General features: G+C 46.9%; 1 protein-coding gene across 2 annotated transcripts; it reads right to left on the bottom strand.

Moving 5' to 3' along the window:
* Positions 1 to 668: 668 nt before the first annotated feature.
* SH3BP1 (SH3 domain binding protein 1) lies at positions 669 to 23,194 on the bottom strand. 2 transcript variants are annotated; one of them, XM_072655985.1, is made up of 18 exons: positions 22,932 to 23,194; positions 20,314 to 20,356; positions 19,761 to 19,865; positions 17,301 to 17,377; positions 16,944 to 17,055; positions 12,898 to 12,974; positions 11,193 to 11,328; positions 9,982 to 10,050; positions 9,600 to 9,690; positions 7,588 to 7,733; positions 6,570 to 6,681; positions 5,785 to 5,866; positions 5,459 to 5,539; positions 5,184 to 5,300; positions 4,336 to 4,433; positions 3,758 to 3,896; positions 2,229 to 2,326; positions 669 to 1,606 (listed from the first exon to the last, which is right to left on the bottom strand). In XM_072655985.1, the coding sequence occupies exons 1-18, from the start codon at positions 22,991 to 22,993 to the stop codon at positions 1,200 to 1,202; spliced, it is 2,052 nt and encodes a 683-aa protein (XP_072512086.1). In that variant the 5' UTR covers positions 22,994 to 23,194; the 3' UTR covers positions 669 to 1,199. The 2 variants fall into 2 exon arrangements, with proteins under 2 accessions (XP_072512086.1, XP_072512085.1); XM_072655984.1 differs by lacking the exon at positions 22,932 to 23,194 and adding an exon at positions 20,531 to 22,021.
* Between the last annotated feature and the right edge of the window lie 1,228 nt (positions 23,195 to 24,422).

The raw sequence follows: 24,422 nt of genomic DNA, 5'->3' as shown, positions 1-24,422 counted from the left end.
CATATACATATACGTGTGTGTATATACAAATTGTATAGATTCGTTCTGTGAATACACATTGTATATATACATTATATACTTATATGTGTATTTATACATATTTTATATACTTTGTGTGTATATACTTATATACACACAGAGAAAGGTCATGTGTCTATATGGAATAGAAGAATAGTTATATAATATGCATCTTATATGTATATATATACAGACACAAACCTACACATACACACACTATATGATAGAGGCAGCTAGGTGGCAATGTGGCCATGTATAAGAGCGCTAGTCCTGATATCAGAAGACCTGAGTTCAGTTATGGTCTCAGTAACTAGCTGTGTGACCTTGAGCAAAATCACTGAAGTACTGCCTGCCTCAGTTTCCTCAGTTGTAAAATGGGGATAACAACAGCACCTACCCCCAAGGTTGTTTCAAGGATCAAATGAGATCATACTTGTAAAGTGCTTGGCATAGTGCATGTTGCCAGCACTATTACTGTCAAGAGACAGTGAACTCCCCATCCCCCGAGGTGTTCAAACAGGCTGTGTATCTCTTGGCCAGGGATGCTACAGTGAGTAGATGACCCATGACCCTCCCAGGGTGGAAGGAACAAGGCTCACAGTCTTTGTTCCAGAATAAACCTGACATTCAGTCACAGAAGCAGCTGTCTCTTCCTTTCTCAATAATCACCTTTATTTGGAGGGCAAAGGGAAAGCTGGCTGCACGCAGGGTGTGCTCCAGTTTAATCCAAAATAATTTACAAGCCATATCAAGACAAAAAAACAAAACCAAAAATCTTTCTAGGAAAGGAAAATAGCTGCTCTCCCAGGAATGTCAAACTAAAGGCCCTCCCATTCCTCTTCTCTTTCCCTCACTGACTGGACCCCGCCAGGCAATGGGAAAGGGAGACTCTGGATGCCCAGAACCAGGGGCACCGCAAGAAGGGAGAGAGAAGGCCCGGGCTCCTCCTCAGCTCCCAAGGCAAGGGACCAGCCCAGCTGGGGCTGGGGGCCAGAGGCATTTGCGTCTGGGAGATTTCCATCCTAACTCGAAGGCAGTTAGTTGAGGGCTGAGTCACTGGAGCTCCCATATTGGAAGAGGCCAGGGGTAGGACAGAGGGAAAAGGGGCCCCAGAGAATAGAAGCAGTGAGGGGGTGGGGCAGTGCACTGTGGTGGGAAGAGGCAGCCAGGTCATCCCTGGCTCAGTCCGTCTCTGAGGCAAGATTCCTAGGCCGGGGCTGCGGAGGAATGGTGACCCCTCCTTGGGCTGCATAGCTGTCCCCCTCAGAACCTCTGGGCTCCCCAGAGACCTCAGTCTCAGAACTGGTGTTGGGGGAAGCAGGGGAGGGTCGGCTCAGCCGGCGCATGGGCTGGGGAGGTTGAGGAGGCAATGGGGGAGGTACAGAGGGAGCCTTAATATTGCTGCCTGTCTGACGTCGGGGGAGGGCTCTGGGAGTAGCAGGACTCCCTGGAGTACAGGGCTGAGGCTGGGGCTGAGGTTGGGGCTGTGATGGGGTTGGAGCCATAGAGGGAATGGTTGGGGGTGAAGATCGGGGATTCTGGACCTGGGGTGGAGGTACCATGGGCCGGGCAGGGGCTGGGCGTTTGGCTATAGAGAAAGTCAGAGAGAAAAAAAAGTTAGATTAGGGATGCCAGATACTCTTACCCTGACCCTTGACCTTGCTCTTGCCATCACTCAAGGCCCTCCTCCTCCAAGACCTACCCAACTATTCAAGTCCACTCTGGCCCCCCCCTCTCCTGGCTCAGCACCATGGAATAGGATGCAGGGGCAAGAGTTCTGGCTTAAATAAGAATCCAGAGCCTTGGGTTCTAGTCCTGGCTCCAACAAAAGTCCAGTATGACCTTGGGCAAATCACTTCCTTTACACAGGCCTCAGTATGACCATGTGGACTAGATGCTCTCTAAGATTTCCTCCTATGCTATGTTCTGACATTCCCTGTTCTAAAGGTCATCCTGAATGCCACAGAAGTGACACCATCCTTGGCTGTTCTAAGGTTCCTCCCAGACTGACCATGCCAACATTTTGGGGGCTCATGTTGTACCTCTCCATCTAGACTAGGATTTAGCCATCCCAACCCCGTCTCAGAACAAAATCTCAGCCCCTGAAGCCCTTACTTCCCATGGCACACCCCCATCCTTTCTCCCACCTTCACCCCCGCTTAATTCCTCCTCCCCTCCCCGCCACCGTCCTTGGCCATGGGTGGACTCACTTTTCCTGGCTGTTTCCTCAGCTGCTCCAGGTGCTTCTGTGGGGTTCCGGCTAACCTTTGGGGAGCTGGGCCTTGGTGGAGGTTCAAACTCTGCCTTACTGAGGGATAAAGAGAGATATGAGAACACAGGTCTCAGCTAGAGAGAGGAACCCCAGGGGCAGTTTTCTAAGAGTCTCCTGAATGCCAAAAGACTCACTCCCTACTCTCAGGCAAAGGCCTTTCTCAGCAACCAGTTGTGTGAAGGATCACCTTACTGCCTTGTGGCCATGGTTGGAACAAGCACCTTTGCTGGAGCTCCCATACATACCAAACAGCAGGAGCCTGTTTGGTAACCACACCCTAACACCCCTTGTCAGAGGACTGAGGAAAGCCACCAAGTCTGCCTAGGCTGAGTGGAATAGAGGCTATAGTGAGCTCCTCATCAATCTAAGTGTTCTAACATCTATACGAAAGATGCTTGAGGGGATTCCTAGACCAGATGGGAAGCAGTGGTATCAAAAATCATAGGATTATAGGGTCATACATAAAACTTGAAGGACCTCAGAGTATCTAGTCCAATCCCCTACAGATAAGGAAACACAGTAATATTTTTCCAAGTCTTAATGGTTCTAGAATCCTAGAGCTTGCCCATGGCAGGAGGACAGGACATCTCTACAACTCTGGATTCCAGACTCTTCTTGGAATCATTAAGTCAAAATAAGTCCCTTGTGCCTGGGCTACTTATCCTAGTTATTCCTACACAATTCCTCAAACTCCGAGGGCCTAAAGTTGGAGAACAAGGGAGTATGCAATCTAGGGGGTCCACAACTGGGACTGGGGCAGAGGATTGAGGAAGCTGGACTAAATGGTCTCTAGGGTCCCTTCCAGCCCTACATCCTCTGATTCTGTAGTTATATTAGGATCTGTGGCCTCCCAGACCCCCAGGACCTGTCTCTGTCTCAACTGTACTTCTGCTAACTGGTGATATAAATTTCCTAACAAGTCTGGAGCAATTCAGAATACTGGGTCTGTAACATCTGCTCTCTACCGCTGAGGCAGGCAACTATGTGGTACAGTACATACACTGCTGGCCTCAGAGTTGGATCTCTGAATTTAAATCCAGCCTCAGACACTTATTAGCTGTGTGACCTTGGGCAAGTTATTTAACTTCTGTTTGTTTCAGTTTCCTCAACTATATAATAGGAATAAAAACAGCACCTACCTTCCAGGGTTGTCCAGAGATTAAATGAGATATTTGTAAAGTGCTAAGCACAGTACCTGGCGCATTATGGGAGCTATATTGTTGTTACCATACTACCACTACCACCACTGCTACTACTAGCACCACTACTACCAATGACAGGCAAGAGATGTTTGGAGGGCATTCCTCACCTTACAAAATATAAGGGAAAGCCCTCTCTACCTCCCTCAGTTTCCCAGAAAGAATCCTCAGAACTGGAAGAGATATCAGTAGTCCAACCTGTCAGAGACCTGAGCTGGGTGACTCTGAGTTGGCCTCTGAGGTCATTTTGCCATCCAAATATTCTTACCTTTCCTTAGCCACTGGAGAGGGTGTGGAGGTGGCTGGGAATTCTTCTGACTTGGGACTGTCAGTAATCTTTTCCTGGGGATGAGGCTGATACAGGAGAGTGGGGGAAGTGAACAAGCCGGACACATTGAAATCAATTTCTGCAAAAGAAGGGGTAAAACATTCCAAAGCCCTCCTGGGATAGACTCAATGGAACTGAATTCAATTCGGCTAAGGAACACTGATTAGGCAGCCACCTACCATATGCCAGGGACTGCTGGGGATGAGGTAGGGACAAAGATGAAAGTGACTGAGCCCCTACCCTCAAGAAGCTCATGGTCCATTCTGACCACCTCTCTCCCTCCATCGACAAGGTGCTGGTGAATTTTGCTAAGTTATTATTTTCCTCTTTCTTTTTAAGTGTTTACTACAAAGAATGTCTTTCTGGGCCGGGGAAAGTCATAGATCTTGACTATTTCTGTTAATTACCTAGAGATCATGGATAGACCTTCTTCAGAGATATCTGATGCAATGGTTTGTTTTCACATGGACAAACATACACATACACACACACACACACACACACACACACGACCTTACCTCCTGGGAAGAGGGTGTCTGAATTCTGGATCAATGCCTCCACTACACCCACTACCTGGATAGAGGACACAGAGGCTGTGTCCAGTTGAGCCTGGTCTCTGAGATGAGGAGGAAAGGAGGTTAGCATTAGTGCAGGGTTCCCAGCCCCAGTCCCTATTCCAAGATTTCCTAATGAAGCGAGTTCCTGTGAACTATACCTTCTCCTCCCTCATCCCCCAGAGAAGACTTGGAGCTCAGGGTGAAACGGCACCTTAGCACATATTGTCTGAAGGGATTTGGAGAATTTCAGTCTTCAATCCACTGATATCTCTATTTCTAACCTCCATTAAAGTCTTCCCCGTTCTGATACCATCCCATGGTCTGGCAAAGATTCTGAGTTCAGAAAGGCTCTAGCACAGGCCTGCACTCCCTGTAGCCCCATAGGCTGCTTGCAATAACCAGAGGATTTCATGCAGCCCATAAAAGATGTAGAGGAAAATATCCACTACATTACTGCCAGCCACCTGAAATCCTTTGGCAGGGCCCAGGTTGTGCAGGTCTGCTGTAGCTCAGTAACTAGCCCTGACTGACATCTCTTGTTCTAAGCTCTCTCCCCTGGCTCTGGCATTCCTTGTTCTAAAGCCCCTCCCACCTTTGATATTACATTCTAAAGGCCCTCCCAGTCTTGACATTGCCTCTTCTAAGGTTCTTCCCAACTCTGATATTTCCTATTCTAAAGGCCCTCCCAGCTCTGTCATCCCCTGTTCTCAGTCACCTCCTACCTCCACATCCCAGTATTCTCTGCTCAGGTCCCTCCCTGGTCAGATACTCCATTCTAGGTCTGAGTTTCCCACATTCTGGGCTCCTACCCATCTCTTGTGGGTGGCCAGAGCAGGTTTGGCCCTAAGACAATGGCGATGTTGCTTGGGGTCATCTTGTTCACCTCCTGCTCCTTGGCCAGCCTGGCTAGGAACTTGATCAAGTACCTGGGAAGGAGAGAAGAGTTGAGGGCAGGAATCAGAAGTGGGGCCACTCCCCCTCCTGGCTCCTGGCAAGCCTTTCAGCTCCCCAGGTTGAATGGGCATCCTCAGCTCTGTTGCTCCCCTGCCCCCAGCATACCCCCTGACTGCACTGAGGGACCCACCTCAAGTTGCAGAGATTTTCCTGGGGCAGTTTCCCACACACTTCTTGGAGGTCTTCAATCCGGGCCATTGGCTCCTTCAGACTGGAGAGTAGACGAAGGGACATACATTAAACAGGCATGGGCTGTGGAGGGAAAGCCTCAGACTTTCTCATTCACTTCAATAAGCTTTATAGAGGTGGAACTAGGAAGGACTGATAGACTGTGGAGCCTAGGCCCGCTCCACTGAGGCTCCCCCAGTGAGAAAGGCTCTGAGAGGAGACTGGAAGTCAGAGCTCCATGAATACAAGTCCGGTGTTCTGCCACTACCCTATGGGCCCCCCACTCACCTGGCAGCTCTCATCCAGTCCTCATAGAGTTCAGATGTCATGAGAGGCTCAGGAAGCTCCCGGAGGTAAGACTTGAGGGCCCCTGAAAAGAGGAGGAGGGGAGGGAGAGGCAACATCAATCCAATGCCCAGAATCTCTCCAGCATGGACCCACCCAAGACCTTGGGCCCAGTCCCATCCAGCCTGCTCTAGGGTAGCCTTCCACTGGCACTCCAGTGCTCCATCCAAAGGAATGAAACACAAATGGTGGAATTACCTAGCAGTGAGCTAAGCATTGTTCAGGCCAGAGAACCCCTGAAATCAATGTCAAAATTATCTAGACTGTCTTTCCTCTGCTGAAGGGATGCCCCAAATATGGCGTACACATCCTGTTGGGTTTCGTTGTTTTGTTGGTTAGTTTTGCTAAATTCTACTTCCTTCTCCCACTCTGCCTTTCTTTTTAAAATTGTTTTTTGTAATAATGGATGGTCCACAGGGGTGGGGGGAGGGGGAGGGGGAAGGATAGCCTGGAAAATGAAAGTGATGTAAAAGCTAAAGAGGCCAATACACAAGAAAAAGAAAGAAAGGAAGGAGGGACAGAGGGAGGAAGGGAGGGAGGAAGGAAAGAGAAAGAAAGAGAGAATGATGGATGGAAGGAAGAGATAGAAAAGGGAAAGAAGGATCAAAAAAAGGAAAGAAAGAGGAAGGAAGGATGGAAGGAAGGAAGGGAGGGAGGAAAGGAGAGAGGGAGGATCAAGCAGGTGCCCAGCCAGCTGTCATGGCCAGCCCAGCCTAGGGTTCTGGTACCAGCAACTGCATGAGGGTCAGAGCAGAATTCCTCCAGGCTGCTGGGATTGAGGGCCATCGTCTGTTTCAGCCTCTTGAGCACAGAGGCCCCTGCTGCCAGGCGGAAGAGGCCCTAGGGAAATGGAAAGTCATTGTTGTGGAGGGCTGCCCATTGAGGCAAAGAGGTCAAGGGGAACAGAGCTATGGGAATGATAGAATCCCAAGGAAGTCTGAGGAAGAGGAGACTAGATGAATGGTGGAAAGAAATGAATCCAGGCAAGATGGGGTGTGAGACTAGCTGCCATGGGAGATGGGGGGAGAAGAAAAAAGGCCACCTTGGACACTGTCCCCAACCCTCCAGAGAATGCATCTTCTCCCGTCACCCTCTAAGGGCTGAAGGCCCTACTGCTCCAAGATTGGAGCATGCCTTCCAGTCTTCCCATATAGCACTATGCACTTAGGGAAAGATCCATATGCTCACTCACACTAAGGTAGAAATTACTGATAATGGCTTGGCCCTCCTAGGATCATTTGTAGGGAACCATGTTCTTAACCTGAAGACCCAGCTCTGCAACTTATAATGTGTGCCAACAATAGTGACAAGGCAGAAGGCAGCAGAAGCGGCTCACTTCAGTGGCAGGAGAGTATCAGGAGAGCCAGCTCCATTATTAATCTACTGTGTGATCTTGGCTAAATATTTCATCTGATCTCTCAGGGCACCTTACCTGGGAGAAAATAAGCCCCTCCTCACTTTCTTACAGGGCTGTTGAGAAATGTATGTGAAAGCCCTTTGTAAACATGTCAGCTGGGTTTGAATACCAGCTCTGCGGCTCCCTCACTACCTTCCCCTCTCTGTGCCCCAATTTCCCCATCTGTAAAAAGGCAGGACTGAATGGGTCAATCTCGAAGAACTAGTCCAGCACTCCTGCAATTCTCCATAGCCACATGGGATAAGTATTCTTACTCTGCCACCCAGAACACTTTCCCCGGCCCCTCGTGGGTTCGAGGTGGAACCTGCAGGCTCCCTTCTCCCTTCTACCTCTTCCTTCATGCCTTCAGACAAAAGCATCAATACGCATGCCTCCAGGGGCAAGGCAATGTCCCGGCCAGTCTCCTGCAGATGGGTCTTCAAGGCCACTCCGTACACTTTAATGGAGGGGACATCTGATCCCCGGGTGCTGCTATCTGTGCGAGGAAGATGAGATGGGATAGAGTAAAGAAAGGGAGTGCCTCACCTTCCCCCTCCCCAGAAAGAATAGCCTCGGAGGCAAGACATGAGACTGAAAGATCATCATGCTCTCCCTTTGTCTCTCCTGTGCCCTCAAACTAACTTCCCAACCTGCCCTTCCTCCAGCTCAGCTCAGTTTAGATGGGAACTCTGCACTATGGGAAGCTGGAGGGCTTGGGTTCAAATCCTAGCTCTGCTACTTATAATCTGTGCAACTTTGGATGCCTCTCTGGTCTTTATTTTGCTCCTCTGTAAAATAAGACCTCAGAAGCCCCTTCCCCATGAAACTCTATGACCGTCAGAGCATAGGAGAAAGAACACTGTCTGTCTGTCTTTCTGTCTCTGTGTCACAAGGCATTTGTTTTTCTTCTATTCTAGTGGGAAGGAAGCAGGAGTGGGTGAATACAAAGGATTGTGGATTAAAAAAAATTCCATTAAGTGCGCGCGCGCACACACACACACACACACACACACACACACACACACAGACACAGAATTCAACGCACACTAGCTTGGCTGTGTGATCCTGGGCAAGTTGTTTACCCTTCTGAACATCAGTTTCCTTACTGTCAGTTAGGGGAGAGGAAGGAGTTGTTCCTGTTTTCTCAATCACAAAGTGACTGATGAAGAATCCTAGACACTTCGAAAAAGTTTATTGGGTTGGAGGGGGCAGACTAAGTGATCTCTAAATTCTCTTTTCTCTCTAATCTCTTAGTCATCCTCCTTCCACTAGATAGGTTTTAGGTAAAGCTTCAGAAGTCTGGAGGAGGCAGGGGTTTCTCCTCACTTATCCAATACTTCAACTATCCCTACCCCTACTCCCTTTAAATCCCTCTTACCCAATACCCATTGCTTCTAGGAGGTTTTCTCTGAGTCCCTAGAGCAGCCCTAGAAGGGGCCTGGTGACCCAAATCAAAGTGGCCCCTCCTCCCTCCCTCCCCACTCCCCAGGGAGCCTGGCCCTTCCACCCCTCAGTCAAGGACCTGTGGAAAATTTCTGGAATCTGGAAGAGGAGAGGCTGTGGAGAATGGATGACAAATTCAGGAAAAGAGGTTGTCCCAGGTTTTGGTAGACTTTTGGAACACCCCTGTATACCAAATTTAGGGTTGTTTGGTGTCTGAGGGGCGTTTTTATGGGTTTGTTGTTTTTTTTTTTAGCATCTGCTATAGGCCTAAAGTCACTTTGTTCATTCAGAAACAAAATGTATCACATCCTTCCCCCTCCAAAAGCTGCAGCATTTTCTTTAACATTTACTATGTATATATTCTGTGTTGCCTTTAATTTATCAAGTAAATATAAGCCACTTGAGGGCAGAAATGTTCTCAATTTTCTCTTTGAATCTCCAGCACCTTGGACAGAGCCTGGCACACAGTAAGCTCATGGTCACTCTCCCAGTTCAACAATCTGATTCCATCCAGTGAAAATTTATTAAGGGACTACTCTGTGTCAGGCACCGTGCTGGGTAACAAATACCCTGGAGCAGCGCACATTCTATGAGCTAGTGAGAACAGGTCTTATGACGGTTTTTCATACCTCATCTAATACCAAATTTGGTTGATACATTCATTCATTTTGCTCAACTTCCCCACCTCTTTTATTCTTTGTTTAAAGCCTCTTGAGAAGCAACATTTGAACCCAGCTCTTGGGTCTCCAATGTCATTGCCCTTTCTATTGTGCTGAGAAAACTGAGGCTGAGGGTGGAAAGTGACTTGGCTGAGATTACATAGCCTTAAGGGGAGGAGGTCAGAGTCCTGAGCCACCCATTAACCCAAGATGCTTTGGGCAGGGGCAAGGGCAGGAGGGGCTGTGTCTACCACCAATACCTGTGTGGCCATGGGTCTCCTTCAACTCGGCCAAGGCTGTGTCCAGTGAGCTCAAGGATCTACGGTGGTAACTAGCCTGCAGCTCCAGAAGCTGTGTAAGAGAAGGGGCAAGGTGAGGGGCCCAACAGGAGTCTTGGGGGCCAAGAAGTTGGGGATTCCTCTATCAGAGCTTCTCTCCCACCTCTCCCAACCCACCTGGGAGGAGGCCTTCGATTGCAGAAAGAGGGTCACTGACCTCTGGTGGGGAGGTGTTGAGCTTTGTAAACTTTCCTTCCTCCTCAAATTGGGGAGCTCCTTTCTCCACCCCCCCCAGAATTCTCCCCACCACTCTGGTACATCTCCCAGGGGCAGGGATGGCGGGAGGACTCCTTGAGGCTCTTACATTGATGAAGTAGTTGGCGTAGCTGTCTTCCTTCGTAGCAAAGTGGTACAGATCTGACAGATACTCATCCTAGGAGAGATGCAGCAGGGCTCCTGATGGCTCTGGGGTCAGTCTCTCTTTTCCTCCCCACCCCAAGCCCATCCTCTTGGGCCTGCCCCTGGCGTGGGGGGCAGGATGGCAGCCCACACCCTCCTCCCCCAACAGAACGTAAGCTCTTTGTAAACAGTGACTACTCTGTTCTGATTCTTCTGTTCACCTAGTTCAGGACCTGGCATACAGTAGGCACTAAATAAATCCTGGTTGAGTTGAACTAATCTCCCAGGGCTGTCCCCCCTCCTTGCCATTCAACTTTGGACAGATCACTTCACCTCCACTCTGTGTCTCCAATGCCTAACACAGTGCTTGCAGTGAGTGGAAAGATGTGCCATTTTGTCAGCATGGGCACCCTGAGAAGTGTTGAGGCCCAGCACACGGAGTGCTGGACTGCCTTTGGCCTTTCTTTATATGCCCAGTGCTTAGCCCTTAAAAACTGTTTATTGGCTGAACCTCTCTGGGCCTCAGTTTCCTCCTCTGTAAAATGGGGACAAAAATAGCATCTACCTCACAGGGTTGTTGTGAGGATCAGAGGAGATATGGATAGAAAGAACTTTGCAAACCTTAATGCACAATATAAGTATCAGTTAGGTTTAGTGGTAAGAAAGATCATTCTGGAGGCAGACGATCTGGGTTCAAATTAGAACCGTGATGTTTACTACCTTGGGGGTAGGGGTACATAGTAGAAAGGAGTTAGGATTTCGAGTCAGGAGAGCTGGGTCCAAACCCTGCCTCTGTTACTTACTACCCATGTGACCATGCACAAATCATTTCACTTCTCAGGCCTCAGTTTCCTCATTTTTAAAATGAGAAGGCTGGATTAGATTAGACTTCCGAAGTTCCTTTTAGTACTAAATTGAGGATTCTTATCCTGAGGCTGTAACCTTTAATTTTAGGGGATTTAAAAAATATTTTTATAATTTAATTTGAATATCATTAGTTCCCTATGTGTTCTTTGGTATTTTATTTTATGCTTCATTTGGCTTCTAAAGAGTACAAAAAATAAGTAGTGATATCTATTTTACATGGGAGGAAACAGGCACAGAACAGAGGTGGGTAATGACTTGACCTCCTGCTTGATCTCTCTGCCAAGGCTGGGGCACCTCCGAGATCCTTACCTTGGACTGTTCTACTTTCCTCTTCAGGTCTTCTTCCTCTTCCTTCAGGGTCTCCAGCTTGTTGGTTGTGGCGTTGTGACCCCCAGGGCCCCCTACACCAGGTCCCAGGCTTGAACTTTTGGCCATCTGACTGAGCCTGGAGAAGTGTCGGGAGGAAAGACATAGTGACCAGTCACTTTCCCCCCACGCATCCTCAGGTCATTCAGATTCCTGACAGCTCACAAGGAATCTTGGGGTTCCAATGCAAATGAGCCCACCAATGTAGTCCCTAACCTAGGAAAGGGATGTGCGCATGCATGCATCCTCTTGCTGTCTTCAAAGCACAGCCTGGTTAGAGCCTTCCCTTAGGGTGCACAGAGGGCCAGGCATCCCCTTGTGGTGTCTGGGAAGCACAGCCTAGTTAGAGCCTTCTGCTAAGTGGACACAGAGGGTCTGGCTGACCAGCTCAACCAAGACATCCACAAACAAACCATGCAAAAAGATGTGCCTCATCAGGAGCACAAGACACAGGTGCAAGAATATATGTGCTCACCATCTCTCTCACACACACAAACACACACACAAAGAGCATCCTCTCAAACATCCTGCATTTCAGGCATAGTATGTCTAGAGAGGATTTCTCCCAGACTTACTTGCTGTATGACCCTGAGAAATCAATTAACCTCTCTGAGCCTCTTTCTTCATCTGCAAATGGGGATAAAAAGGCGCATTATTACACACACACATGCCTAGCCAAGGCAGCTGCCAGACCTACAAGGCTACACAAATGTTAGTTGCTGAGATGGGCATTTGGGAGTTTGCAAAGCAATGTCCTGAACCTCAAAATTGTGGAACAAGCCTCGATGGGTTATATCAACCTTCTAGGAATACTATGAAGAGTCCCCAAAATGCTGGGTCAGCCTCCAAAGGCAACAAAGGCAGGGGCTGTCATGACTTTCATTATAACTCTCATTGTTTTAAAGAGGAGAAAACTGAGGCTCAGAGACAGAAAGTGATTTGCTCCAGGTCACACAGCTAGGAAGTTATAAAGCTGAGAGCTGCACTTTGTTCTTCTGGCTCCAAGTTCAGACCTTCTGTCATGATGGCACTATGTGTGACTATTCATGTTTGTACCATGGTGTATATGTGCTTACACATGTGTACACAGAAACATGCATGTGTTCACCTTGTGAGCATACCCATGCATATATAGGTCCACACAGATGTTGCACATGCTCTTTCTTCTGCATGGTACACATATTTAATGCATGTTTAATCAACAATACATGTTATACTCATGTACACATATTTGCACAAAGCATTGGCAGATTTGTACATAATCACACAACACAAGCACATACTCATGAGCATATAACAGCATGCTTATATATACATGTGCACATAGCTACACCTGCATTCACACACTATACACATGAGCACACTTTAAAAATGCCTTGCCCTTTGTCTGAGAAAGTGGCCCTACTATTAACAGCAGAACAGACCCTTGGTGTTGGATTGGTAGTCTCCCCTAGCTCCCCTCCAGTCAGAGGGTGAGTTGTTGAGATGACCACGGTGGTATTAAGGGTATGGCCTGTGACTGGGAAACAGAGCAAAGTGAGCTGGGAGAGAGGCCTCTGCTCTGATCCCAGAACCCACCAGACACACAGCTCATCATGGTCACCTAGTTTGTGTGGATCCAAACCCCAGATCAATACCACCCACTCACCTGCTCTTCAGAGCATTCCAGTCTAATACCAATTTCTGAAGGTTTTTTTTGTGCTTGAGAATGGATGGAAGCTCCTCCTGGTGGATCAGACAAAAGGCATAAACTGTTAGGGGCGTTTAATAACTCTTTGGTCAAACTTTCAACGGTTTTTTCACACAAAAAGGAAACTGAGGACAGAGAAGTTAGGTGAATTTCCCAAGGGCACACAACAAGGAAATAATGGGGCCAGGATTTGAACACAGGCTTTCTGACTCCTTGCTTCCAAGGTGGACCTAGGTAATGGTAACTTTACTAAAACTGCTTCTATTTCGATATATTTCTTTGCTGATTCTTTGGGGTTTTCTAAGTAAACCATTCGGTTATCAGCAAACAAATAACTTTGTCTCTCCTTTCCCGATACTTATGCCTTTGATTTCTTTCTTTAAAAAAAAACTGGGGCAGCTAGGTAGTGCAGTGAATAGAGCCACAGTCCTAGAGTCAGGAGGATCTGAATTCAAATCTGGCCTCAGACACTTACTAGCTGTGTGACCCTGGGCAAGTCACAAAACCCTGATTGTCTCCAGAAAAAAAAAGCTTTAAAAATTATTAATTTCTTTTGTTTTTAAATCACTTTGACTTTTGAATATAGGAGACATGAAACTATCTTATCCTTCCCTTACCCAGAGAGCCACCCTTTGCAGCAAAGAATAAAAAAGAAAGAGAAAAATAGTTGAACAAAACCAACTAACATGTCAACTAAGTCAGACAGTATATGAAAATTCCAGGACCACAGTTCCTGCTCCTGCAAAGAAGGGGGGGGAAATGCTTTGTCTCATGTCTTCTTTGGGACTAAGCTGGATCATTATAATTGCACAATGTTCAGCTTGGGCCCTTTTTCTTCCTTCATTTTACACCATTTTGGTCATTGTATATATTGTTTTCATGGGTCTGTTTACTAGCTCTGTATCAGTTTATATAAATCAGACTTCTCTGAATCCTTCATATCCATCAATTCCTATGGCATGCCAATATTCATTATAATCAAGTGCCACAGTTTATTTAGTCATCCAAGAAAGGTTGGGACAGAAAAATCATCTCCTTAGTTTCCAGTTACTTGTTACTATAAAAAGTACTGTTATAAATATTTTATATAGATGAAGACTTACTATCTTTGACTTCTTGGAGTATATAACCTAGCAGTGTGATTTCTGGGTCAAATCACTAACATTTACATAGAGCTTTAAGGTTTGCAAAGAGCTTTACAAATATTCTCATTTGAGCTTCATAACTTATTATCCACCTTTTACAAATGAGGAAATAAGACAGATGTTGAGTGACTTGCCCAGGGTCACACAACTAGTGTTTGAGGTCTTTCTAACACCAAGTCTAGCACTCCACCTACTGTACCATCTAATCACTTTCTAAGATGAATACCAAATGGTTTATTTGAACTAACTTAAAATTCTAACAATAATATAGTAGAGTTTTTGTCTTCTACAATTCCTCCAATGTTGATTTGCCCATTTTCTGGATTTGAGGTGAGACGTCAGTTATTTTGAATTACATTTCTCCTATTATTGTGATTTTGAGCAGTCTTTCCAATGGTTTTTGGTAGTTTGAGATTCTTCTTTTGAGAGCTATTTATGCATATCCTTAGACCACTTATCCTTTGGAAAATGGCTCCTGACCTTACATATTTTTGTTAATTCTTTATATATCTTGGATATCAGACTCTTGACAGAGATGCAAAGTTTTGTTGCATTTTTTTCCCCCAACTAACAACTTCCACTCTTAACCTAGTCCCATTGATTGTTTCTTCATAAGCTTTTCAATTGCATTTAATCAAAATGATATATTTTATCTTTTGTGATCATGTCTTTTCCATTAGATATAATTGTGAAAGATACTAGTTCTGCTCCAATTGTTTTTGAGCATGACCTTTATTTAATATTCAGGTCATTTTGAGCTCATTGTGATATATTGTATAACATGAAGCTCTAAATCCAATTTCTGCCATATTGCTTTCCAGCTTCCTGAGCAAAAAGAAGAAGCTTCCCCAAGTAATTTATATTCTTAGGTTTAGAGAACACTAAGTATTAAAATTTCAATTTTTTCTGATTCTTCCTTATGTAGTTTGTTCCACTGATCTGCTTCTCTATTTTTAAAACCAACATCGAATAGTTTTTATGTAATTTCTCTTTCTCTTTTTTTTTTTTGCTGTCACTAGCATTTCTAGAACTATGTCATATAACAGTAGGGAAAGAAGGCATACTTGCTTTATTCTTGTAGTTATTAGCAAAGCTTCTAGTGTTTTTCCATCACCCATAAGGCAAACTTTTGATTGTAGATATCCACTTTTAATCATATTAAAAATTTCCCTTCTATACTTGTAGGGTTTTGATGATTTGGGTTTTTTTTGAAACATAAATTCATGTTGAACTTTGTTGAAAGTCTTTTTCATACCTATTAATATAATCATGTGATTTTCAGAGGAGTTGTTTTTAAAAGGGTTAGATGACTCAATGTGCTTGGTTTTGCTAAACTGCTCATTTTCTTTTTTGTTCTTTGTTATAAGGAATGGCTCATGGGTAGGGAAAAAGGAGAAATTTTAAAAAATGAAGGTGATGCAAAATTAATACAAGCAGAATAAGAGGAAAAAATTTATTGGGAAGAAAAGTCTTTGCATTGGATGTCTCTGATTGATAGTGAAGATATAGAGTGAATTAACAGAAATATGTAAGACCAAGAATCATTGTTCATTGGATAAGTAGTCAAGGTATATGGACAAACATTTATCAAAAAGGAATCAAACTATTAACAGTCACAGAGAGCAACTAATAGGAAAATGCAAATCAAAACAACTCTGACGTTTCCCCTCACATCCAACAAATAACTAAAGATGACAAAAGATGAGAATAGTCAATGTTGGAAATGTTGGAGGTAAACTGGCAGATTAATAAATTGTTGGCAGAACAGTGAATTAGTCTAACCATCCTGGAAAACAACTTGGAATTATATAAAGAAAGTAACTAACATGTTACTCTAACCCAGAGATTACAATGTTAGTCATATATCATGAGGAGGTTAAGAAAAAGGGGGTCCCCCCACATATGCCAAAATATTTATGGCAGAACTTTTTGTAGTAGCAAAGATATAGACAGTAGAATTCTGTCATATGGAAAAGAAATAAACAAATTATGGCATATAAATGGGATGGAATATTACTGCACCATAGGAAAGGAAGAAATGTGATGAATGCAGAGGCATGAGAAGATTTACATGAACTGATACAGAACAGAGTAATTAATCAGAACCAAGGAAACAATGTAAGAAGTGACTACAACAATGTAAACAGAAAGAACAATGAAACAATTGAAACCAAAAGCTCTCAAAGTATATGACCAAGTGTGGCTGCAGAGAAGAGATATGAAAACATACTATCTTCCCTTCTTTGCAGAGGTGGGGGATGACACATATGCAACACTATATGTAACGCTGCACTTGGTGGGTATGTTGGTTAGTCTCTGCTGAAATTGATTTGTTCCCTCTTTTTTCTTTGTTAAGTGGCTCACATATTTAGAAGGGGGGGACTTTAGATGTCATCACATCCAACCCTTTCATTTTACAAATAAGGAAACTGAGTCCCAGAAAAATGAAGTGATTTGCTAAGGTTGGCTCTCTGGGATAGAGAACAAATATAGTGGAAAATATATGTGATAAAAAAACAAAAGGTATCAATAAAGATTTGAAAGTACTAAGTAAGTGACAATTATTATAATAGTTGTTATTAATCCAGAGCTTGTACTTAGCAAAGAATTCATCACCTGGAGGCTAGAACCCTAGGGAAGAGCCTTCTAGTAATTGGCTAGGCAGGTGCTCAGATGACAGCCTGGTCCCTTCTCAAAGCCTTTCCAGCTTGGTAAGACCTGGGTCGGAGTCGTACTGTGCTGACAGAGCTTTCTAGAGTCAGGATAATTTCTAGGTTACCATGAAGCATGAGAGGATGACTTTGGTGGATCGTAAAACTGACAGCATTTGCTTAAGATGACAAGGATGACAATGATTACCTCACTCAGTTTGTTGAGGGGCTGTAGGACATCTCTCTCCAAGGCCATCTCAAACTCTGCCAAGACTCGAGCTAGCTGACTCTGTATGGAACAGCTAATCTCTAAAGCCTTCCTGTAAAGACCAAGTGACCACAATCAGACCAAGATTCTTTCCCTCCTATTGGGCATCTCTCCCACCCCAAATCCAGTCTTCTGCCCCATGGGGTGGGGGAAGAAACAAGTCAACCCCAATCCCAGTCCCCCTGTCCACAAGGAAAGAGGATGCTCTCAACCCTGGCCCATTCTTTGCCCCTCCAGAGAGGGAATAACTCCAGCTCCTGGGATTCCATGAGCTAATTCCTTCCCCAGTTCACTCACCCCATGCTAGAATCTGGATCCAACTCTTTGATGCTCTCAGCCATAGTGTGTGACAAGGCCATGAGAGGCAATTTCTTCTGCAAAGACAAAAGGGTGAGGTAAGAGGCTGAGATCTGGTCCCTTTCGCTGACCTAGTGATCCACACAGCTGGGTGAGACTATGGAGGACAACTAATCCAACCTCCCCCCCATTTTACAGGTGAGGAAACTGAAGCCTAGGGAAGTGGCCTGCCTTGGCCAAGGTCACACAGATGTTAAATATAAGAGGAGGAATCAGAACCCCAGCTCTCTTGAGACAGTGCTTCTGCCTCCTGAGATAGGCAGCCCTTGCTTGCCCCCTCCAAGTCTCACTCTTAAGTGGAGAATGGACTATATATGAAAAAGAACCAGAAACACACACACTAGAAATGTATCTGCTCAGCACTGAACAATGCACTTTTATTTTGCAATTCTTCTTACTTTCTAAAGCAATCTTGTATTCTTAGATCCTTACAATATCCTCTGAGGGAGGAGGAAGAGGGGGACTGAAGGATGAAGGTCAGCATGTGAGGAAAATGTTTAGTCAGAGAAGACTCTGGTTGGGGGAAGGGCATGATGGAACAGCTCTTTTCAAGTAGCTGAGGATTGTCTTGGGGGAAAGGGTTTAGCCTTGTCCTGCTTGGCCCCAGAAGGCAGAACCAGGAGCAAGGGGGCAGGCCAGGGGGGACAGCTGCTGAGAGAGTCAGATTTGGGTTCCATATAAGGAAAAAAATTCTGAGCAATTTGAGCTGACCAAAGTAGAGTTGGCTGCCTCCAGGGGCAGTGAATTAGCTCTCCATCCCTGGAGGTCTTCAGGCAGAGGCTGGGGATCTTAGAATAGATGACCCATGGGGTCCTGTCCAGCTCTGATTCCATTGTCATAACCCCTATATAGCAGGTGAAGAAATTGAGGATCTGAGAAGCCAAGTAGTTTGTCTAAGACTATATAGTGGTAGAGCTGGGACAGGTCTCCTGACTTCCCACTCAAACCAGCACATGGAAAGGTGGAGGGAAGGTAGTAGGGCATGCTGGGAGGGAGGCATGCTGGGATGATGGGATCTGAGCAAGGTTAGACAGGGAATCATCGCCTTTTTTGTTTGTTTGTGTTTGAGCTAGTCAGGGTTAAGTGACTTGTCCAGGGTCACACAGCTAGTAAATATTGGAGGCTACATTTCAACTCAGGTCCTCCTGATTCTAGGGCTGGTACTGTATCCACTGTGCCATCTAACTGTGCCCCCCATTTTTTATTTAGTTTACCAATAGCAGGAATGATCTCTAAAACATTTTGTAATATCTTGCAAATATTTTGGGGTTAGGTTTTTGGGATTTTTTTTTTGAGGGGGGGAGATTTCTTTGACTCTCCACCAATATCTGGTAGGTGCTTAATAAATTCTTTTTAACATGACATGACCAGTCTCTCCCTTCTTCAATCCACTGTCCACACAGCCAAACCAAATATTCCTAAAACCCAGGTCTGACCATGGTACTTTGCTGCTAAGAAAAAGCCTGAAGCTTGATTAAACATTCCCGTTAGGCATTTCAAGCCTTCCACAGTCTGCCTCTGGTCCACATTTCAGACTGAACACATAAGTACTCACCCCTACACACTCTACTTTCCAACCAGACTGACTTTCTTGCTGACTCTCAGATTCCATTTCTCCCCACTGCACCTATGCACAGGCAGGTCCAGACACCTGAAGTGCCCCTCTCTTCTTTCCTCCACCTCTAAGAATCCCCCAAAGCTCAGTTCACTTTCTACCTCCCAAAGCCAGCCTTTCCCCCATCACCACAAGTCACATTGTATCTACTCTGGGCATACTTTGTACTGACTTCTCTTCCTACAACAGAATATAAACTTTGGGCCTGAGATGCCCTAGATAGAATGGGAGGGATCTCAGGATCGCTGGCACATCTGAACCTGAAAAAGACCTTAGAGTCCAACCCCTTCATTTTACAGATAAGGAAATTGAAGCCCCAGGGACTAGAAGCTCCTTGGGGGCATGGGCTATTTCATTTTGTCTTTGTAACCCCAACACTCTGTCTGTATGGTGCCTGGCACTTAATAAGTACTTGCTGAATATTATGGAACAAACTCAGTTTAGGTATGTGGAGGTAATGGAGCAGGAGGAAGGAAGGGGCCACAGAGTTCTTTTGCTGGAACCAAAGGGGAGCGGGAAGAGTCCTAAGGAAACTGAAGTCTGAGGAACCGAGTTCAAATTCTGTCTCTGATACTTCCTACCTGTGTGACCTTGGGCAAGTCCCCGACTCCTGGGAGCTCATTTTACTTATCTGTAAAATGAAGAGGCTGGACTCCAAGATTTTGTGTAGCTCAGGTTCTATCATCCTATGACCTCCCCTCATCGTAGTTCCTACCAACCCTGGAGCTCTAGAGCCAGCTCTCTCTTTCCCCCCCTCCCCCGCCATGGGTCCCATGAATACTCACCACACGCTTCTCCATGTCTGCCCCACTCTGGCCCTGTAAGCAGGCCTGCAGCCTCTTGTGGACATTGTGAGCAGCTCGCTTGGCTGGTTCCAACCTCTGTTCTACCTGAGGGCCATACAAAGAGGCTGAGAGAGGGAGCAGCACTCATGGGATGGGCCTACGTGCTCATTATGCTTCTTGAGAGTAGGGACTGTCTTTTTTCTCTTTTTATATGCCCAACCCTTAACATAGCATTTGGCACACAGTAGGTGCTTAATAAATGTTAACTCATTGATTGGTCTCCCCTCTCCTCCTTATCCCCAGGTAGTCTCCTGCCACATACCCAATACTGGACCACATCTTAGCTACTCCTTCAGGGACATCGCCCCTTATTCCCTACCCTTCCATCTACCCCAGGCACCCTATTTTCCCCAGGGTGACATCTTCCTTCGAAAAGAAATCCAGTCCAGGAGGTTCTGGTGACTCATCCCACCCATTTGGCTACCTCCCTCTGCCTCTCTGCTCTCCTGTACAGGCCTGCCTCTCCTCACTTCATTTGAGCCCATATCCATACCTGAAGCAAGTCCTCGCTCAGAAATTCAGCAGTCTCTTGGACACTGTGGGGACAGAGAGACTGGGTGAGGGGAGAATTTGGAGACCTCTACTCCACCTGCTTTCCTGCTTCCCCAGAACTCCCTGACAGATATCATGATGTAGGGGACTTGGAATAAGGAAGATGTAGCCTTGAAAGCTGTGTGACTCGGGACAAGTCACTGGCCATCTCTCTGTACCTGTTGTCTGTAAATGAGCAGTCAAAGTAGTTGTCCTCTGAGACCCCTGGGAATTCCAAATCTATGATCCCGTTGCCAAGTCTGGACTGGGGTGGGGGGGCACTTCAGGGTGACCAACTAAGAGCTGAAAGGGGATTGAGAAGAGAGTGGAGAGGACAGGAACCCTAGCTGATCTGTCCATTCAGAAAGGATTCTGCCAGTCCCTCCCGATCGCTGTCTCTCACTCATTCTTCCCCACACCCCTCCAGCCAGAGCACATTCCAAAGCAGTGGGGAATCCAAAGTCGGGCTGCTTCCTTCTCCACCCAGAGCTGCACCTGGGAACTCAGGGCAGGGCAGCAGGAAGGGCTTCTCAGGGGCCCCCAGAGCAAACCTGTAAGGGCTGCCATGATAGGGAACAGCTGGAGTAAAGTCTGGAAGGAAGTGGGGGGAGGGAGGATAGCTTCGCTTCGGGGATAGAAGAAAACACTAAAAAGAAGTTGAGTTTGAATGTTGTCTCAGTGCTCTGGGCCAATCTGCCCTCAATTGCCTCATCGATAAAATGGCCTCTGAGGTCCCCTGCAACTCCACTTCTATGCTCCTATAATCTTAAAGCACCTCAGTGTCCCCCTCTGTAAAATTCATGGATTGGGTTAAATGGTCTCTGGAATCTCTTACAGTACTAAAGCTACGATCTGAAATCACTTCCCCTCTAAGTCTCAGTTTCCTTCTTTGTAAAAAAAAAACAAAAACAAAAATATGGGGCTTAGCTTAGATGGCCTCTAAACTCCGTCTCAGATTGAAATGCAGATTCTTTTCTCCTCACTTCTCCCTCACCCCCAGCTTCTCCAGCACAGCCCATAACGCACACTGAAGTCACAGAACTGCAGAGTCCACTGAGCCCAACCCCCTTATCTGAAGGATGAGGAAACAGGTCCAGAGAAATGACTTATCCAAGGTATCATAAGCAGTAAGTAGCAAAGACAGGATTACAACTCAGGTATCCTGGCTCCCAGTGAGTTATTCCAGCACCACCACCACCACACACAACATAAGAGAACTCTAGGTCCCATGAGGGGATGGGGAGGGAGTCAGGGCAAGGCCATCTGGTTTTGGTTTTTGTAAAGCAGATGTTTAGAAACTTAGCCCTGAGAATGGGACTGGATTTTTACCTGACCCTGGGAAAAGCAAAGCAGAATTCAGAGGACTGACATCCTGGGGGGGAGAAGGGGGTTGGAGACAGGAAAAACAAAGGCATATGGGAATAAAAGCTCTTGGAAGGCTTTCTTCCCCTCTAAGAAGTCCCCCAGGGGTCATTGTCTCCAAGGAGCCAGGGTCCGGCCAGACTCTCCTCTTCCCCCCTGTCTCCTGGGGTCTCAGAGTCCCATTATCTGCTTGCTCCTTTCCAGGGAGAGTCCTAAAACCTTCAGTTCTTTAAGTGGTCCAAACTGGGGTTGGGGGAGGTGGATGGGAGAAACTAGCCCAGAGTCCCAGGCAGAGTGAGAAGCTAGCTATCCTGTCCCTGACCCTCCCCTCCATCAGCTCAGGGCTAGCCCCACCCCCACCTCTAAAACTCTGAACTACAGAAACCTGAAAGGAGGCGGGCAAGGGGAGGTTAGGGAACAGTTTCTAATTTCCTCAGCTGTAAATGAAGGGATTAAACTAGATCTAAACTCAGCTCTAAACACTAACTTCCTCTGTTCTAAGAACTCTGCAAGCTCTGAAGTGAACCGTTCTAAGATTCCTCCCAGTTCTGACATTCCAGATTCTAAGGGACCTCTCAGTTCTGACATCTCTTTTTTAAGGATTCTCCCAACTCTGCCTTTCCAGGTTCTAAGGCTCCCAGCTCTGAAGTTCCTTTTTCTAAGAGCCCTCCCAGCTCTTACAATGTGAGTTGGGAGGCCCCATGCTGCTGGGACATTCTCTGTTCTAAGGCCCCTCCTAACTCTGACTCCTAAATTCTAAAGTCCCTCCTAGTCCCCTCCTCCATGGGTGGAGATTACTCCTGTTCCTAACCAAGCCGGACCCCCTTCTGTAACATCTTGGGGGGGATGGGCTGAGGACTCCAAACCTCTCGTTCGGTTGGGAAGGAGTGGGGAGGCGGGGAGAGGGGCGGCTCTGGGTTACACCGAGTCGGGGCCTTACCTCACGAGACTTCCCTTCCCAGAGGCCCTCTTTTGGGGGGGGGGGGGGGGGGGGAAGAGGTGTTGAAAGAGAAAGCAAAGGGAACAGGTTGTAACCCAGGGTTGGGGTTTGGGGTGGTGTTGGCTGCCACTGAGGCAACTGGTGGTCTCAACCCTAATTCTGCCCCCCCCAACACACACACACACACACACACACACACACACACACACACACACACACACACACACACACACATCGCGCGTCTCCCACCACCGCTGCCAGCTCAGAGCCACGCTCACCGTCCCGAGCCCCCAGTCTGGGACAGCTGCAGCCGCATCCGATTAAGCTGCCTCTTCATCATCTTCGAGGGCTGGGGTGGCCAGCTGGCGGGAGGGCTGGAGAGACCGGGGTGCCCCCCGAGCTGCTCATAGGAGTCTTCGAGCCGCACGCTAAGCTGTGCCCCGGCAGACGGACGGGCGGACGGAGGGACTGACGGCCGGTCCAAGGCAGGGAGGGAGGCAATTTTTCTCTTCCTGGCGGAGCCTCTGTCTCTCTCTCCTCCTCCTCCTCCTCCTCCTCCTCCTCTTCCCCCTCCCCCTGGTCCGGCCTCTCCTCTCCCTCTCTCCTCCCCCAACCCAGGTCACCACCCTCCTCCGCTAACTGTGCCTCCACCCCCACTCCTCCGTCTTTCGCTCTGTCAGTCTGTCCGTCTGCCTGTACTCCAGTCTGGCTGACTTCCCCCGTCCCGCCTTCGAGTGCCCCCTAGTTGTGCCTGTCCCCACCTGCGGCGGACAGAAAGAACTCCTGGGCCGCACCTGAAAGGGGGAAACGAGGGGGCAAGCCCGCACGGGGCCCGGGCCTGCTTCTGACCCGGGCACGGTGCTCCCCCCACCCCCATTCACTCCCTCGGCTTAGGGCCTGTTCGGGCGGCTCCTGGGACCTGGAACTCTCTTGGGTGACAGAGAGCGCGCTGGATTTACAGATGGAGTCCGTAGGTTTAAATCCAGCTCTACCGAGGCAGACTTGCTGTGTGACCTTGGGCAAGTCTTTGCCCCTCTCTGAGCCTCAGTTTCCTCATCTGCAAAAATGAAGGGGCTTCAATCTAAATAATGTCTAAGCCCTCTCCAGTTCAAATTCAATGACCAGAATCCCTCCATTCATGGGATCTTGTCTGGACGATGCTGTCCCTTCCCCAACACACATTCTAATCGGTGGGCTAACCTCCACCTTCTATTTTTCCCAGTTTGTGTTTTCAGCATTTCCTATTCCTTATCTCCATCCCCACTTACACTGGAAGCAACTCTGGGGGACAGATAAAAATTATGAGGGGACAATTTGACTTGGAACCAGAGGATCAGGGTGAGTCCCATCTGCTTTCTTTGGCCTGATCCCATTAGATTCAACATGCATTGACTACATGTTATTAACTGTGATAAAAGGAGAAATCGGAACAGGAGGGACCCAGGCTTCAGTCTCACTGATAGTATCAGAGTTCAGATCTCACCACAGTCACTTGACACTCACTAGCTGTGTGACCTTGAGCAAGTCACTTAAACCCAATTTTCTCATCCTGAGTCATCCCCAGTCATCCTGATGAATATCTGGTCACTGGATTCAGATGGCTCTGGAGGAGAAGTGAGGCTGGTGACCTGCGCAGCCCTCCCTCACTCAAAACAAAAGTCAAATGCAAGTCATGTCATCATTTCTCTGATGGCAGTGAAGGACAAACAGATATCAGAGCTGAAATTCACAGCTTCTCTGTCACAATCTTCAGAGTAGACTCTACTCTG

The sequence above is a fragment of the Notamacropus eugenii genome, chromosome 3 (assembly GCF_028372415.1).
Source record: "Notamacropus eugenii isolate mMacEug1 chromosome 3, mMacEug1.pri_v2, whole genome shotgun sequence".
NCBI classification, from domain to species: domain Eukaryota; kingdom Metazoa; phylum Chordata; class Mammalia; order Diprotodontia; family Macropodidae; genus Notamacropus; species Notamacropus eugenii.
The sequence above is the reverse complement of the archived record's forward strand: the minus strand, read 5'-3'. Positions and strand labels throughout refer to the sequence as shown.